The following is a 12609-nucleotide window of genomic DNA, read 5'->3' as shown; positions in this document are numbered from 1 at the left end:
TATATTTGTGAAGTGGATTTCAAACTCACGTTCTGTCACAAGCGGTCTTCCCATTGCCCTCAAATCCCCTGTTACATGTACATGTGTACGAATCAAATGTGTTAGCACAGGTGGCATTAGGGTGACAGTCATCCAATCCCAGAATGCACTCCTGGATATCGGGGCAGACCTGATAGGACCAATCAGCAGGCTCAGAGGAAGAGATGTTATGACTCTCGCTGATCACAGCAGAACAGCTGGACACATTGGAAGCACCTGTAGTGATACACGTATGAACATTTACTACATGTAGTTAATGACAGAATTTCCTGTAGGGCCTGAACTCTGTAAGAGATATTTCTAGCCCACAGTCCTAGAAAGTTTTGTGATCATTCTTCATGGGTGTCAAAAACTCAAAAATGTTGCAGCTTTCCAAAAGAGTTTCAGAATATTGATTTGGGTTCAAATTCACACAAGTTTAGTGCAGAGCAAGACTCATGCGGAAGAAATGCACACTTACTCAATGTATGGGACATTTAATCAAGCAAGATAAAGTCAAATTTGTATACTGATTTCTAAACAGCTAGCTATGCTGATTATTTTCATCTTAGAAAAAGACAACTTTGCTGCCACTTGTTGTGTACTATGTCATTCATTTAATATGACAAATGAACTTTCATATAAATTATTTGGTCAATCTAGCCCACTTACTCACATTTTTGTTGAGTATTTCATTTCTTTATATCAAGTGACTAGTCAAGTTAGCCAACTTACCCACATTTTGTTGAGTATTTCATTTCTTTATATCAAGTGACTAGTCAAGTTAGCCAACTTACCCACATTTTGTTGAGTATTTCATTTCTTTATATCAAGTGACTAGTCAAGTTAGCCAACTTACCCACATTTTGTTGAGTATTTCATTTCTTTATATCAAGTGACTAGTCAAGTTAGCCAACTTACCCACATTTTGTTGAGTATTTCATTTCTTTATATCAAGTGACTAGTCAAGTTAGCCAACTTACCCACATTTTGTTGAGTATTTCATTTCTTTATATCAAGTGACTAGTCAAGTTAGCCAACTTACCCACATTTTGTTGAGTATTTCATTTCTTTATATCAAGTGACTAGTCAAGTTAGCCAACTTACCCACATTTTGTTGAGTATTTCATTTCTTTATATCAAGTGACTAGTCAAGTTAGCCAACTTACCCACATTTTGTTGAGTATTTCATTTCTTTATATCAAGTGACTAGTCAAGTTAGCCAACTTACCCACATTTTGTTGTGTATTTCATTTCTTTACATCAAGTGACTAGTCAAGTTAGCCAACTTACCCACATTTTGTTGAGTATTTCATTTCTTTATATCAAGTGACTAGTCAAGTTAGCCAACTTACCCACATTTTGTTGAGTATTTCATTTCTTTATATCAAGTGACTAGTCAAGTTAGCCAACTTACCCACATTTTGTTGTGTATTTCATTTACATCAAGTGACTAGTCAAGTTAGCCAACTTACCCACATAGTCTCCCAGCACACACACACCTATCGTAGGGTTGTCCACGTTACCACACCAACCACAGTTAAAGTCTGCCAGACATGCCTTGCACGTTGCATGCTGCCTGCAGTCTGTGCATTTCTCTGTGCTCTCGTTGTCCACCCAGCGGTTACATAAACCATACGCATTGCGTGTGACATACTCAGCAAATGGAAAGCATGTCTGTGTCTGCGAACACCAAGCGCACTCTCCGTACACGTCAATGCATGTGGAGCAGTTCATACGTCTGGAAAGATTTTAAATTTCTGAAGTAGTTGATCATTTTTAGACAAAATTTTCATAAATATCATTGAAAGCTTCAGCTGGAAAAAGTAACTGTTACATTTAAATGTACTCCTTAAGTAAGAAATTAGCATACATCATTTTAGCTGCAATAAGTTTCAATCATTATTACAAGCCAAGACACTGAAATTTCTTATGAATTCAACAAAGTAAAATGCTATAATATGATATCAATTTATAACTCAGTTGGGTGCTGCCCCGTCTTGAAGTTTACACTCACTGATAACACTGCAGTGGACAGGAGTCTGCGTCTTTGACAGCACTGGAGTATCTTCCCTTTCTGAAGCAACGGCTGATGTTCTTCAGCCACTCACAGTGGGTGTTCTGTAAGTTAGAAGGACACTGTTATCATGAATCAATATAATAGTTCGCAGGTAAAATGCAGTGTCAACAAACACCCCCAAAACCCCAACCAACAACTCCCATCCCCCCCCCCCCCCCCAACCCACACCAAGTCACACACACCCATTTCCCAGCCAGGCCCCAAATCTCCCCACCCCCAAACCTCCCCAAACCATCACCCAGTCAACCCCCCCCTCACACCTCACTTCCCAGCCGCCGCCCCCCCTCAATCTCCCCATTTCCAAACCCCAAACCAAAAACCCCATTCTCCCCACCCCCTATTCCCAGCCAGCCAGCCCCTTATCTCCAGTCATACCTCAGCACAGCTAGGACAGTCCACAAAGTCCCCACATGTGACACAACTGGAGGCATTAAGTGTCATATGAGCCACAGGGTCAGCAGTACCACAGTGCTGGGCATCTAGAGAGGAGCTGTTCCGTAGCTCACAGGTCAGAGAGGCAGGACACCAACCACAGGAGATATCAGATAGACAGGCCAGGCAGGTGGTGTAGTTAGCACAGAACCCAGAGTTGAATGGTTCTAGGAATTCTGAGGTGAAGTCCTGGGAAAGAATTATTGTAAAACCTTTTATCATATATTATATTTCAGTAGTAAAACTGATGCTGATGACTGAAGATTGTGTGAGCTAATTCAGAAATAAATAAAAATATGTATCTTCAGCTTTGAGGAGAAAATACTGGCTATAAAATGTACCCTTGGTGAATATAACAGGGCCAAATAAAAGGTGCAGTACATAAATGTTTGTCAATTAAAAGGTTGGTTTGCACCTGAAAATTGATGAAGACCTGAATTTTTGCTGAGATGTTTGTCATGCATGTGTCTCAGGACCTGTTTTTCTTAAAACAAAAAGCAAAAACAGGAACTGTTACATTTACAGGATCTGAAGTAAAGAGAGATATAAAACAATTGTTACCATCACAACTCACCTTTAAGGCCACAGAGGGCTGCAGTAGCCTTGCTGACCACTGCAGAGCCATGAGGATGGACTTGGTGGCGAACCCTGTTGCGTTCATGTCAGTGTAGTACCTGTGGTCGGCTGTGTTCTGTGGAAAGATGACCGTGCCGTCAGAACGTGATGCCGTTGTCACCTGGTAGCGGATAACTGCCGGAGAGCGTGCTACTTCCTCCTGAAATAGCCAACACAGTTATTTGTGACAACTTATTCCCCTAAGACACACAAACACAGTCTCTCTCCCTCTTCCAAATGAAAATCTTTATCAATAAATATTTCACCAGTACTGATATTAATGTTTGAACAGACAATATAAAAAAATACTTATTTATACCTACCAATTGTTTGAGATTCAGCAACCACTAATTCAATTGAATCTGAGTCTCCTACTATTTTAAATACTATTATTTGCCATTTTCCTAGACAGCAGTCTGCCCTCTTAAAGTGGTCTCTATTTTTCCGATACCATCATCAACTTACCAAGTGATCATAGCTGTCGTTCCTGTTCAGGTTGAGATGTGCCCCCTGGATCCCCCCTGCCCCCATGGCCACCCTGAGGGGGGCACCATCAAATGACTGGACCCCCATGGGGTGGATGAAGCCCCTCAGTCTGGCCAGATCAAACCTCAGGGCTGCCTCTGGCTCAAAAACCTGGACGTTAGTCACTTTAACTATCTCCACCTGGAATAGGCAACAAAATGTTAATGATAATGAACATTGATAAACTTGGCAAAATAAAAGTGAAAATCTATAACTTCCCTTAGTCAAACAGAGAAATTAAGTATTTGACAAAAAATTCAGCAGAATAAAAATGACTACTCACATCATCTGGCTGCTCCAGGTTCGGTGGTGATCTATATTTGAGCCAGTGTAACCCTGCCGGGAAGTCCTGAAGTCTGCACTGGTCAAGACTGGTCAGGAATGGACTGGACGGCCCCCACCACCCTGACTGGTCAGCGGGTATGTTAGCTGGGGGGTTACAGGCACCTGCTGGCTCTGGGGGGGACAATAGTTGAGGTGTTATCATGGTATATGTCTATCTGACTACCTCCAGCTAATACATACTGCTCATATCACATAATTACACATCACAGTGCAATCATTATATACAGGTGAAACATAGTCACTGTCCAAAGTTGACAGGAAATGTGACCTATCTCTACTGTACCTGTGACTTTCTGGCACACAGATTCCTTCACACACCAGGCACACTGAATAAAGTTAAAGTGTCACAAGTTGACAGGAAATGCGACCTATCTCTACTGTACCTGTGACTTTCTGGCACACAGATTCCTTCACACACCAGGCACACTGAATAAAGTTAAAGTGTCACAAGTTGACAGGAAATGCGACCTATCTCTACTGTACCTGTGACTTTCTGGCAAACAGATTCCTTCACACACCAGGCACACTGGTCCTTGAGGTATTTCTCAGTCTGAGTGGTGTTAGGAGGCTGTCCCTGCACTGTACAGGAACCACAGTCCTGGAGGGCGTAACATATCCCCAGGCAGGGCTGGCGGTCACTCAATTGACCATCACAGTTGGTCTGAAATGTAGAAGACAGCTTAGATACAAAGACAACCAACAAGATTATATGAAACTTTTCAAATGATCAGATTACCCATATTAATCCAGGCATGTCCATTTGTTTTTATCTCCAAAATGTTTTTACCATTTTTAATGTTTCCCACATTAATGTATTATTCCTGGTTATTGCTTACAAAAATCAACTGAATACATTCACTGTCACTCATAAATGGGCAGGGTTACAGACACTTAATATGACCAACAACAGTCAAGTATTCTCTTAATTAGTATTTAAACTTACAGTAATCTGAGTTCTAGGTATACATCCTGGGGTTCTGGGTGTTATCCTCTGTGTACACCACACACAGTCAGGGTCTTTCTGACATCCTTCCACATCATACTGTAAACAGTACGTCTCCACAGCAGACTGAGAGTTCTGAAATTACAGCACCAAAACTTCTTTACTGAACCAAGACAGAAATCAGAATTTTGGGAAATAACAACAATTTACTTTATTATTAAAATGAAAATAAACCTCAATGTTATCACTTATCATCTGGACCATGTGTTCCACATTGACCAAGGACTATAATAAATATGTTACATAATGCGTAAGCCCAATGCAGTCACTTGGATTTCTTGGATCCGTTACCAATCAATTCTTGGGATTTAACATCAGATGCCCCAGCACAGTGGCCCTATAATCTCCCAGGATAATCAATCTTTTACCTGATTCACAGCCACAGAAGGTGGGACTTTATAAGCTATGAGATCAGAGAGCACAGTCCCCCGATAACCTCCCAGGATGATAAGAGTGTCACCAAATGCTACCACAGAGGAGTGAGAGAACCGTCCTTTGTTAGGAGCATTTCCCAACACACCCACACCTGAAATAAACCACATGACAATAACACGCAAATTTAAATGACACACTTCATTGACAGCTGTTTATGATAATTTTTCACAATTTAAAAAAAACTGGATTTTTTCTTACATTTCAAGAATCATTATTTTCAGTTACACAAAAAAACAATTTTTGACACAACTCATTTAAAATTTCATAAGCAGTAACCTATCAAGTCAGGAATAATGTTTTAATACTCATGAGATTTAAAGACAAATTATGACAATCTTTCATTAAAAATAATAAGAAATAAGAAGCTCAACACATATTTCTCAAGACATCAGACAAGATTTTGGGTTGTAAGAGAAAAGTAGGAAGAAATGGCTTAGTGGCCTAATGTCTAGGGATGTGGGAGTAGATGAAAGTGGAAAAATACCAAGAAAACTAGGATTTCAGATTTGACACGGAGGAAAAAATTTGTGTCTGAGATTTCAAAGCTCCTCACCATTGAAGAACTCCTCCAGGTTGGTGGGCTGTACCCACATATGACAGCCCAGGTGATAGAAGTGCAGGTGTTCATCATAACATTTCTCCTGATACTCATGAATATGGACATAGCCTCCATAGACCAGCATATAGTTCCCCAGGATGTGAGCAGTATGGTATGCACGTATTGGCGGGACAGGGTGCTCCCCGATGTTGTTATGGTAATGAACCCGGGACCAGTAGTTGTAGTCCACATGGAAAACATGGAGGTGACTTGTGCGGTTGCTGAACCTTGCATATTCCGTGGTAAACCCACCATACACTAGAACAGACCTGGACTCTTGGTGGTACACTGCAGAGTGACCAACTAGCCGGCGGTCAAGGGGGTTTCCTCCTTTGGTGACCACAGCCTCCCAGTCTCCAGAGTTGGCGATGTCAATTCTGTACATGGCTGATACAAAGGAGCCATTCTCCGTCTGACCACCAAACAGATAGAGCCAGCGGTCATCCACCAGGGTCAGTGTGTGGTCAGTGAGGGCTGGAGGCTGGTCAGTGCTGGAGGACACATGGAGTGACCACTGGGCACTGGTGATATTGTACAGCCACAGTTCATTGGATACCACCCCAGCAGTGGTTTTACCACCATATATATACATGGCGTCTCTGAAACCCACAGCAGCGAGGTTATGGCGCCCATCAGGCCAGGGTGATGTATGGTTTATATATGTCCATAGACTTGTTGTAAAGTCATATTTATACAGGTCATCAAGGACTGTGGAAAGGGTATGGCCACCAAATGTCCATATGGCATTCTCTAAGAAGACAGTCGCATGTCCAGCACGTGGTGCGAAGCCTGAACCAGCAGGAGACAACGTGTACCACGTGCTGTTGCCCTCAGTGGAGTTATACGGGAAGGAGCAGGAGTAGCCTGTATAGCCACTCTTACAGTCACATAGTCCAGAGAACAAGCCACAGTCTCCTCTGTTGGGAGATCCACACTGTGATCCCTCAAATCTGGGGCAGATTACATGTTCACAGGCTGGAAAAGATAGACAAAGACTTTATGATTAAATAATAATTTATAATCCCACTAAATAAAAAGATCCAAATATTCTTAATTCAAATAGATTAATGCACTAGTAAAAATTGCTTTAGATGGTCTGGAGAGCTACAATTCCAGCTGAAATCAAAAAGGACAAGACAACTGGTCTAGCTCTTTACCTGACCCAGTATAGGGAGGGTTACACACACACTGGTGGTTCACACAGCTCTTTACCTGACCCATTATAGGCAGGGTTACACACACACTGGTGGTTCACACATCTTCTTACCTGACCCAGTATAGGCAGGGTTACACACACACTGGTGGTTCACACAGCTTCTTACCTGACCCAGTATAGGCAGGGTTACACACACACTGGTGGTTCACACAGCTCTTTACCTGACCCAGTATAGGCAGGGTTACACACACACTGGTGGTTCACACAGCTTCTTACCTGGCCCAGTATAGGCAGGGTTACACACACACTGGTGGTTCACACAGCTTCTTACCTGACCCAGTATAGGCAGGGTTACACACACACTCGTGGTTCACACAGCTTCTTACCTGACCCAGTATAGCCAGGGTTACACACACACTGGTGGTTCACACAGCTCCTTACCTGACCCAGTATAGCCAGGGTTACACACACACTGGTGGTTCACACAGCTCCTTACCTGACCCAGTATAGGCAGGGTTACACACACACTGGTGGTTCACACAGCTTCTTACCTGACCCAGTATAGGCAGGGTTACACACACACTGGTGGTTCACACAGCTTCTTACCTGACCCAGTATAGGCAGGGTTACACACACACTGGTGGTTCACACAGCTTCTTACCTGACCCAGTATAGCCAGGGTTACACACACACTGGTGGTTCACACAGCTCCTTACCTGACCCAGTATAGGCAGGGTTACACACACACTGGTGGTTCACACAGCTTCTTATCTGACCCAGTATAGGCAGGGTTACACACACACTGGTGGTTCACACATCTTCTTACCTGACCCAGTATAGGCAGGGTTACACACACACTGGTGGTTCACACAGCTTCTTACCTGACCCAGTATAGGCAGGGTTACACACACACTGGTGGTTCACACAGCTTCTTACCTGACCCAGTATAGGCAGGGTTACACACACACTGGTGGTTCACACATCTTCTTACCTGACCCAGTATAGGCAGGGTTACACACACACTGGTGGTTCACACAGTGACCAGCAGGACTAGAGCAGTTGAGAAGACAGTCTGTCACGGTATACACTGCCTCAAACCCATCCAACACATAGTTACGGTCACTAAAGAAATGAATCAGCATCTGGAAAAAGACAAAAAATACTATGAAGCACTTTTTTTTCAAAACACAGTCTTTTAAAAACTCCTACTTAAAGGGAAAGAATTTTTTATTTCAAAATTAAGAGTTTTATAACTTAGTGGTCTTATGCCTGAAAAGTTTTTGAAAACACAAACAATATTGTAGGCAGTCATGTGGACCTTTAGAGTGCTTCATTTTGATAACCTTTTCTAAATAATGATCGTTGATGGAGACAATTTGCTTTCATAAAATACTAGAAATTATAGCCTTAAATTATTTAGACTTTATTGAATATAACTAACTAATTAACACAGAGGATGAATCTGGAGTATCAAATCCATGACGAGTTCACTATACACACCTCTGTTACATTAACAGTAGCCTTTAATGTATGCTTAGGTTTTCACTCACAGTTGTTAAATATTCATACTGACAATCAAATTCACGACAAAATTCAAGAACTCGAAGAACTCACATATCCTGAGGTTGCAGTGACTGTATCTGGGACTGATTCTCCGCTAAAACTTCCAATCATGGGACTGGAATAAGCCTGGCCGTCATAGACAAATAGCTGGTCATAAGAACACTCTGTGCTCATTCTACTGAAACTCAGTGTGATATACTTAGATGTTGATCCAGCTGAAAAAAAATCATTATGTAAATGATAATATGGTAAAATGATTTATTTATCATCAAATACTTGTTTTATAATTAGATATTTTTATGTATTTACATTATGTAGTAACACTTTAAATCAATTTTTCATATGCATTTGAAACACTGCACAAATTTTTACATTCAATTTTTGACATTTAATAGAATATATTCAGCTGGTTGAATCAACAAAAATCTTTTTAAATATATAATTATTTGCTTTAGAAAGTAACTCATCAAAACAATCAAAGTTAAGATTAGCATTTGACACATTTGTTGAAAGGGATAACATAATTATTTATTATATATCAAAAAGTACTATACTACAATTTGTTCACTTTGTTGAGTTTTAAACTGAATCATTGGAAAAATTAAAGTACTGCATGGAAATAACTGTCACTAAACATGTGTTCTGCTTTCTGTCACTCACCATCAATGAGCCATTCACAGTGCATGGAGGGTAAATATTTCCCCTGGGCGTTCCCGTGGTTGATAACTCCATACGTCCCATTCAGGAGATATCGCCCTTTGCAGGCCACACCAAACACTATGCACTGCAACAGCAGGCTCAAGGCCAGGAATATCTGCATCCTGGACATCTGAAGATAGAAATTTCATGATAATGATATTACTTTGATGGCGTCTACTGAGAAAAAGAAAAGAGGCACAAAGTTTTATTATCTAACTAAAAACAGAATTCTGAGGAGTTAACACTAAGGAGAATTGAAAAGCATGAGAGAATGCCATTCTGTGTTAATTTTGGGCCCTTTGTTAGAACAACCCAAAGAGCAAAAAGGAGGCCGCAAATGTTATACGATGTTGCTTATATTTTTGACACTTGTTACTTTTGCATTGTTACCATATACCTTTAGACTTCATTTAAATGCTATTTTGAGCGAGTGCTTTCACGTTTTATATAATGTAACAAACGAATATATGCATTTAGAAAATACAAGGTCAAACTGAAATCAAGGCACTGAACAAACAAAGGTTTTTCTAAGTTCCAAATATTTACAACTTGTCTTGGCTACTGTGCTGATAAAATACCGCTACATTCTTTACCAAGTTAGAGTTAATTCTAAGGGAGATAACGTCCACTGGAATACGCATATACCTACCTGAATAATTTTATCTTTATGTTATGTCCACAATTTTCATGGTGACTTGCGATTTATATTTTAAAACAATAAAAATAAATAAACAAAAGTAATGTTACGAGATTTAGTAGTTTAATCTTAACTGCGCAGTGAATTTTCACAGACTCAGGAGCGGACAGATATTTTGACCAATGAGAGAAGAGTAGCTTCGCAGAAGCGAAAAATAGGAAGATGGCGGACCTCCGTGGTCTGCTGTCCTCTTTTGTATTTTTGGTTTGTATTCTTAAAGTTAGATATATGAAAAATTACAAAACATATTTTTCAATGAGAGAACGCATATATTTACCAATCTGAGGGGATTTCTACCAGTATACACTTGCTTAAGAGAAGATTTCGATATTGTGCTGGTTGAGTGACGCGTGTCATTTAAGGAAGATAGAGTCATTGATATTCTATATTCTATATATATATATATAATATTAAAAAACAAATGTTTTGATCTTTCAGATATATTTAACAAGTGGTGAGAAGCTGAGTTCAGAGCAATGTCGAGAGCTTGGCTTCACTACTAATCTCTTCTGCTCCACTTGTAATGAGTTAGCAAACTTTGAGCTACAAAAACTCAGTGAGGACTGTCATCAGTGCTGCCAGGAAGACAAGGACGAGGAGAAAAATGAACAGGTAAGTGTTCAGACAACTGTCCACAGTGACACACCCATATTTCTGTTACATTTAATATAAAATAAACAGGTAAGTGTCCAGACAACTGTCCACAGTGACACAGCCATATTTCTGTTACATTTAATATAAAATAAACAGGTAAGTGTTCAGACACCTGTCCACAGTGACACACCCATATTTCTGTTACCTTAAACTTGGATTCCAAATTTTTTGATTTTGATATTTAAAAGATATCAAGGCTTGATGCCACATGTAACTTTTTTGACCACCTGTCCTTCGTTAAATTATTTATTTATACATTTCATTCTAGCTGTTTCCATTTGCTGAGCTACAGGTGTGTCAATGAAAATTGGGGAGATATCCACAGGTGCAAGGTCAGTGGATTGTTTAATTGTAGAATAGTGGAATGTTTATTAAATTTTGTGTTTATGTGTTGAAAAGAAATAAACACACCTTAGCTTGGGGTTAAAGTTAATTTTACCCCTGTTTAGTTTCGGTTTGTCTTGAGTGTAAAGAACCTGCATATTGATTTTTAACATGTTTCAGCTATTACTGAGTGATTTTTGTTTATTATTAGTACAAGCATGAAACTGCCATTTGGTGAGAAGTCAGGAAATATGGCATGGGCTCCAGTGGGCTGCCTAGACCAATGACATTTTATCTCCAAAAAGTCAGCAATCGGCAGATTGTTAAAAAAAAAAAATCTCATTCCTGTTAGTTTGGTTGAATAACCAGCATAATGATGTTTTCAAATCATATTTCAGCTTTTGTGAAGAGTGACCGTCCCTCACAGTTCCCTGGGTTAAGGGTGAAGTATGTGAGGGGGGCTGATCCTGTCATCAAACTGTTGGATGATAACCGTGTGGTGCAGGAGACACTCAGCATTGAGAAGTGGAACACAGACTCTGTGGAGGAATTCTTCCATGAGCGCCTAAGGAAATAAATTCTTGCTCAGTTGAATTTTGCATTGCTGTACATGGTGGGAATACACTTGACGTGGTCAATTAGACTCTGTCATGCCTTGTTGTTAGCATTGCCATATTTTACTGAACAAATTTCTTTCTATGCAGTCTCAGGATATTTTCATGACTATAAAGCTGATGTAATGTACAGTGCAGTGACTCATTGTCTTAGCAGATCTCTTTGTTACTCGTTATATGTCAATTTTGTGAATGATACATCACATGTCATCTCTTATGGGTATGAGATACTTACAACATTGATTTTTTTTGTTCTGTTGAATGTTTTGACCCTAGATAATTTATTAGGGGGAGAAAAGAAATTATTGATATTGTTATTTGTTTTAAAAAATAAACTGTAGTGTAAATTCTTTGTATTGGACCACAATTATGTGTGTGAAAGTTAAATTACATGATCAGTTCTGAAAAAAAAAAATGACAACAGGTATTGCCACCTGGTTGTAGATGTAAAAGTTGCATGAACATTGTGTTAGTTTTCGGTATATATATAGCAGTATTACAGTAAAAACTAAAATCTTGAAAAACAGACCAGGAACATTGAAATTCTCATAGTTTCATCAATGTACAAAGAGAGCTAGACATCCTAAGCACTGCTGCAGTGGGTTTCTGTCTCCATGAAGCTTCAGCATCAAACCCTGCGGTGTGCTGTAGTTGAGATACTGACAGAGACCCTGTGTAGATTGCATTAGCTGGTATTATACATATATAACTGTACAGAAGCAATATTGTATATTTATTTCATCAATAAAAAATTCTTTCAAAAATGTTTGTGATATATTTGTGCTGAAAGATGGTCCATCAGTTTATAGTGAAAATAACTTTTTTCAAATCATTTGGCTGGAAACTGTCAG

The 12609-nt window shown here is 39.8% G+C and overlaps 2 protein-coding genes across 3 annotated transcripts in view; one reads left to right on the top strand and one right to left on the bottom strand.

Moving 5' to 3' along the window:
* The window catches only part of LOC106179515 (multiple epidermal growth factor-like domains protein 8), a 26374-nt gene extending 16120 nt beyond the window's left edge, over positions 1 to 10254 (bottom strand). The window contains exons 1-15 of one of the 2 annotated variants that reach the window (XM_087008220.1): positions 10119 to 10254; positions 9431 to 9599; positions 8822 to 8985; positions 8199 to 8349; positions 6007 to 7026; positions 5387 to 5544; positions 4959 to 5093; positions 4499 to 4676; positions 3954 to 4126; positions 3611 to 3811; positions 3105 to 3305; positions 2474 to 2719; positions 2036 to 2139; positions 1494 to 1759; positions 30 to 255 (exon numbers count right to left, since the gene is read on the bottom strand). In XM_087008220.1, the coding sequence (XP_086864346.1) occupies positions 30 to 255; positions 1494 to 1759; positions 2036 to 2139; positions 2474 to 2719; positions 3105 to 3305; positions 3611 to 3811; positions 3954 to 4126; positions 4499 to 4676; positions 4959 to 5093; positions 5387 to 5544; positions 6007 to 7026; positions 8199 to 8349; positions 8822 to 8985; positions 9431 to 9599 (3392 nt within the window). In that variant the 5' untranslated portion in view covers positions 10119 to 10254. The remainder of the gene's footprint in view (positions 1 to 29; positions 256 to 1493; positions 1760 to 2035; positions 2140 to 2473; positions 2720 to 3104; positions 3306 to 3610; positions 3812 to 3953; positions 4127 to 4498; positions 4677 to 4958; positions 5094 to 5386; positions 5545 to 6006; positions 7027 to 8198; positions 8350 to 8821; positions 8986 to 9430; positions 9600 to 10118) is intronic. The other variant, XM_087008221.1, reaches the window with a different exon arrangement.
* On the top strand, positions 10235 to 12522 carry LOC106179527 (selenoprotein F-like). The gene is made up of 4 exons (XM_013563200.3): positions 10235 to 10370; positions 10605 to 10778; positions 11089 to 11152; positions 11543 to 12522. Exons 1-4 carry the CDS (start codon positions 10329 to 10331, stop codon positions 11719 to 11721), a joined length of 459 nt encoding a protein of 152 aa, XP_013418654.1. The 5' UTR covers positions 10235 to 10328; the 3' UTR covers positions 11722 to 12522.
* The last annotated feature ends 87 nt before the right edge of the window (positions 12523 to 12609 follow it).

Source organism: Lingula anatina, chromosome 3 (genome assembly GCF_051362555.1).
Source record: "Lingula anatina isolate TDL-2025a chromosome 3, LinAna3.0, whole genome shotgun sequence".
Taxonomy (NCBI): Eukaryota; Metazoa; Brachiopoda; class Lingulata; order Lingulida; family Lingulidae; genus Lingula; species Lingula anatina.
This window is presented reverse-complemented; position numbering and strand designations above follow the sequence as displayed.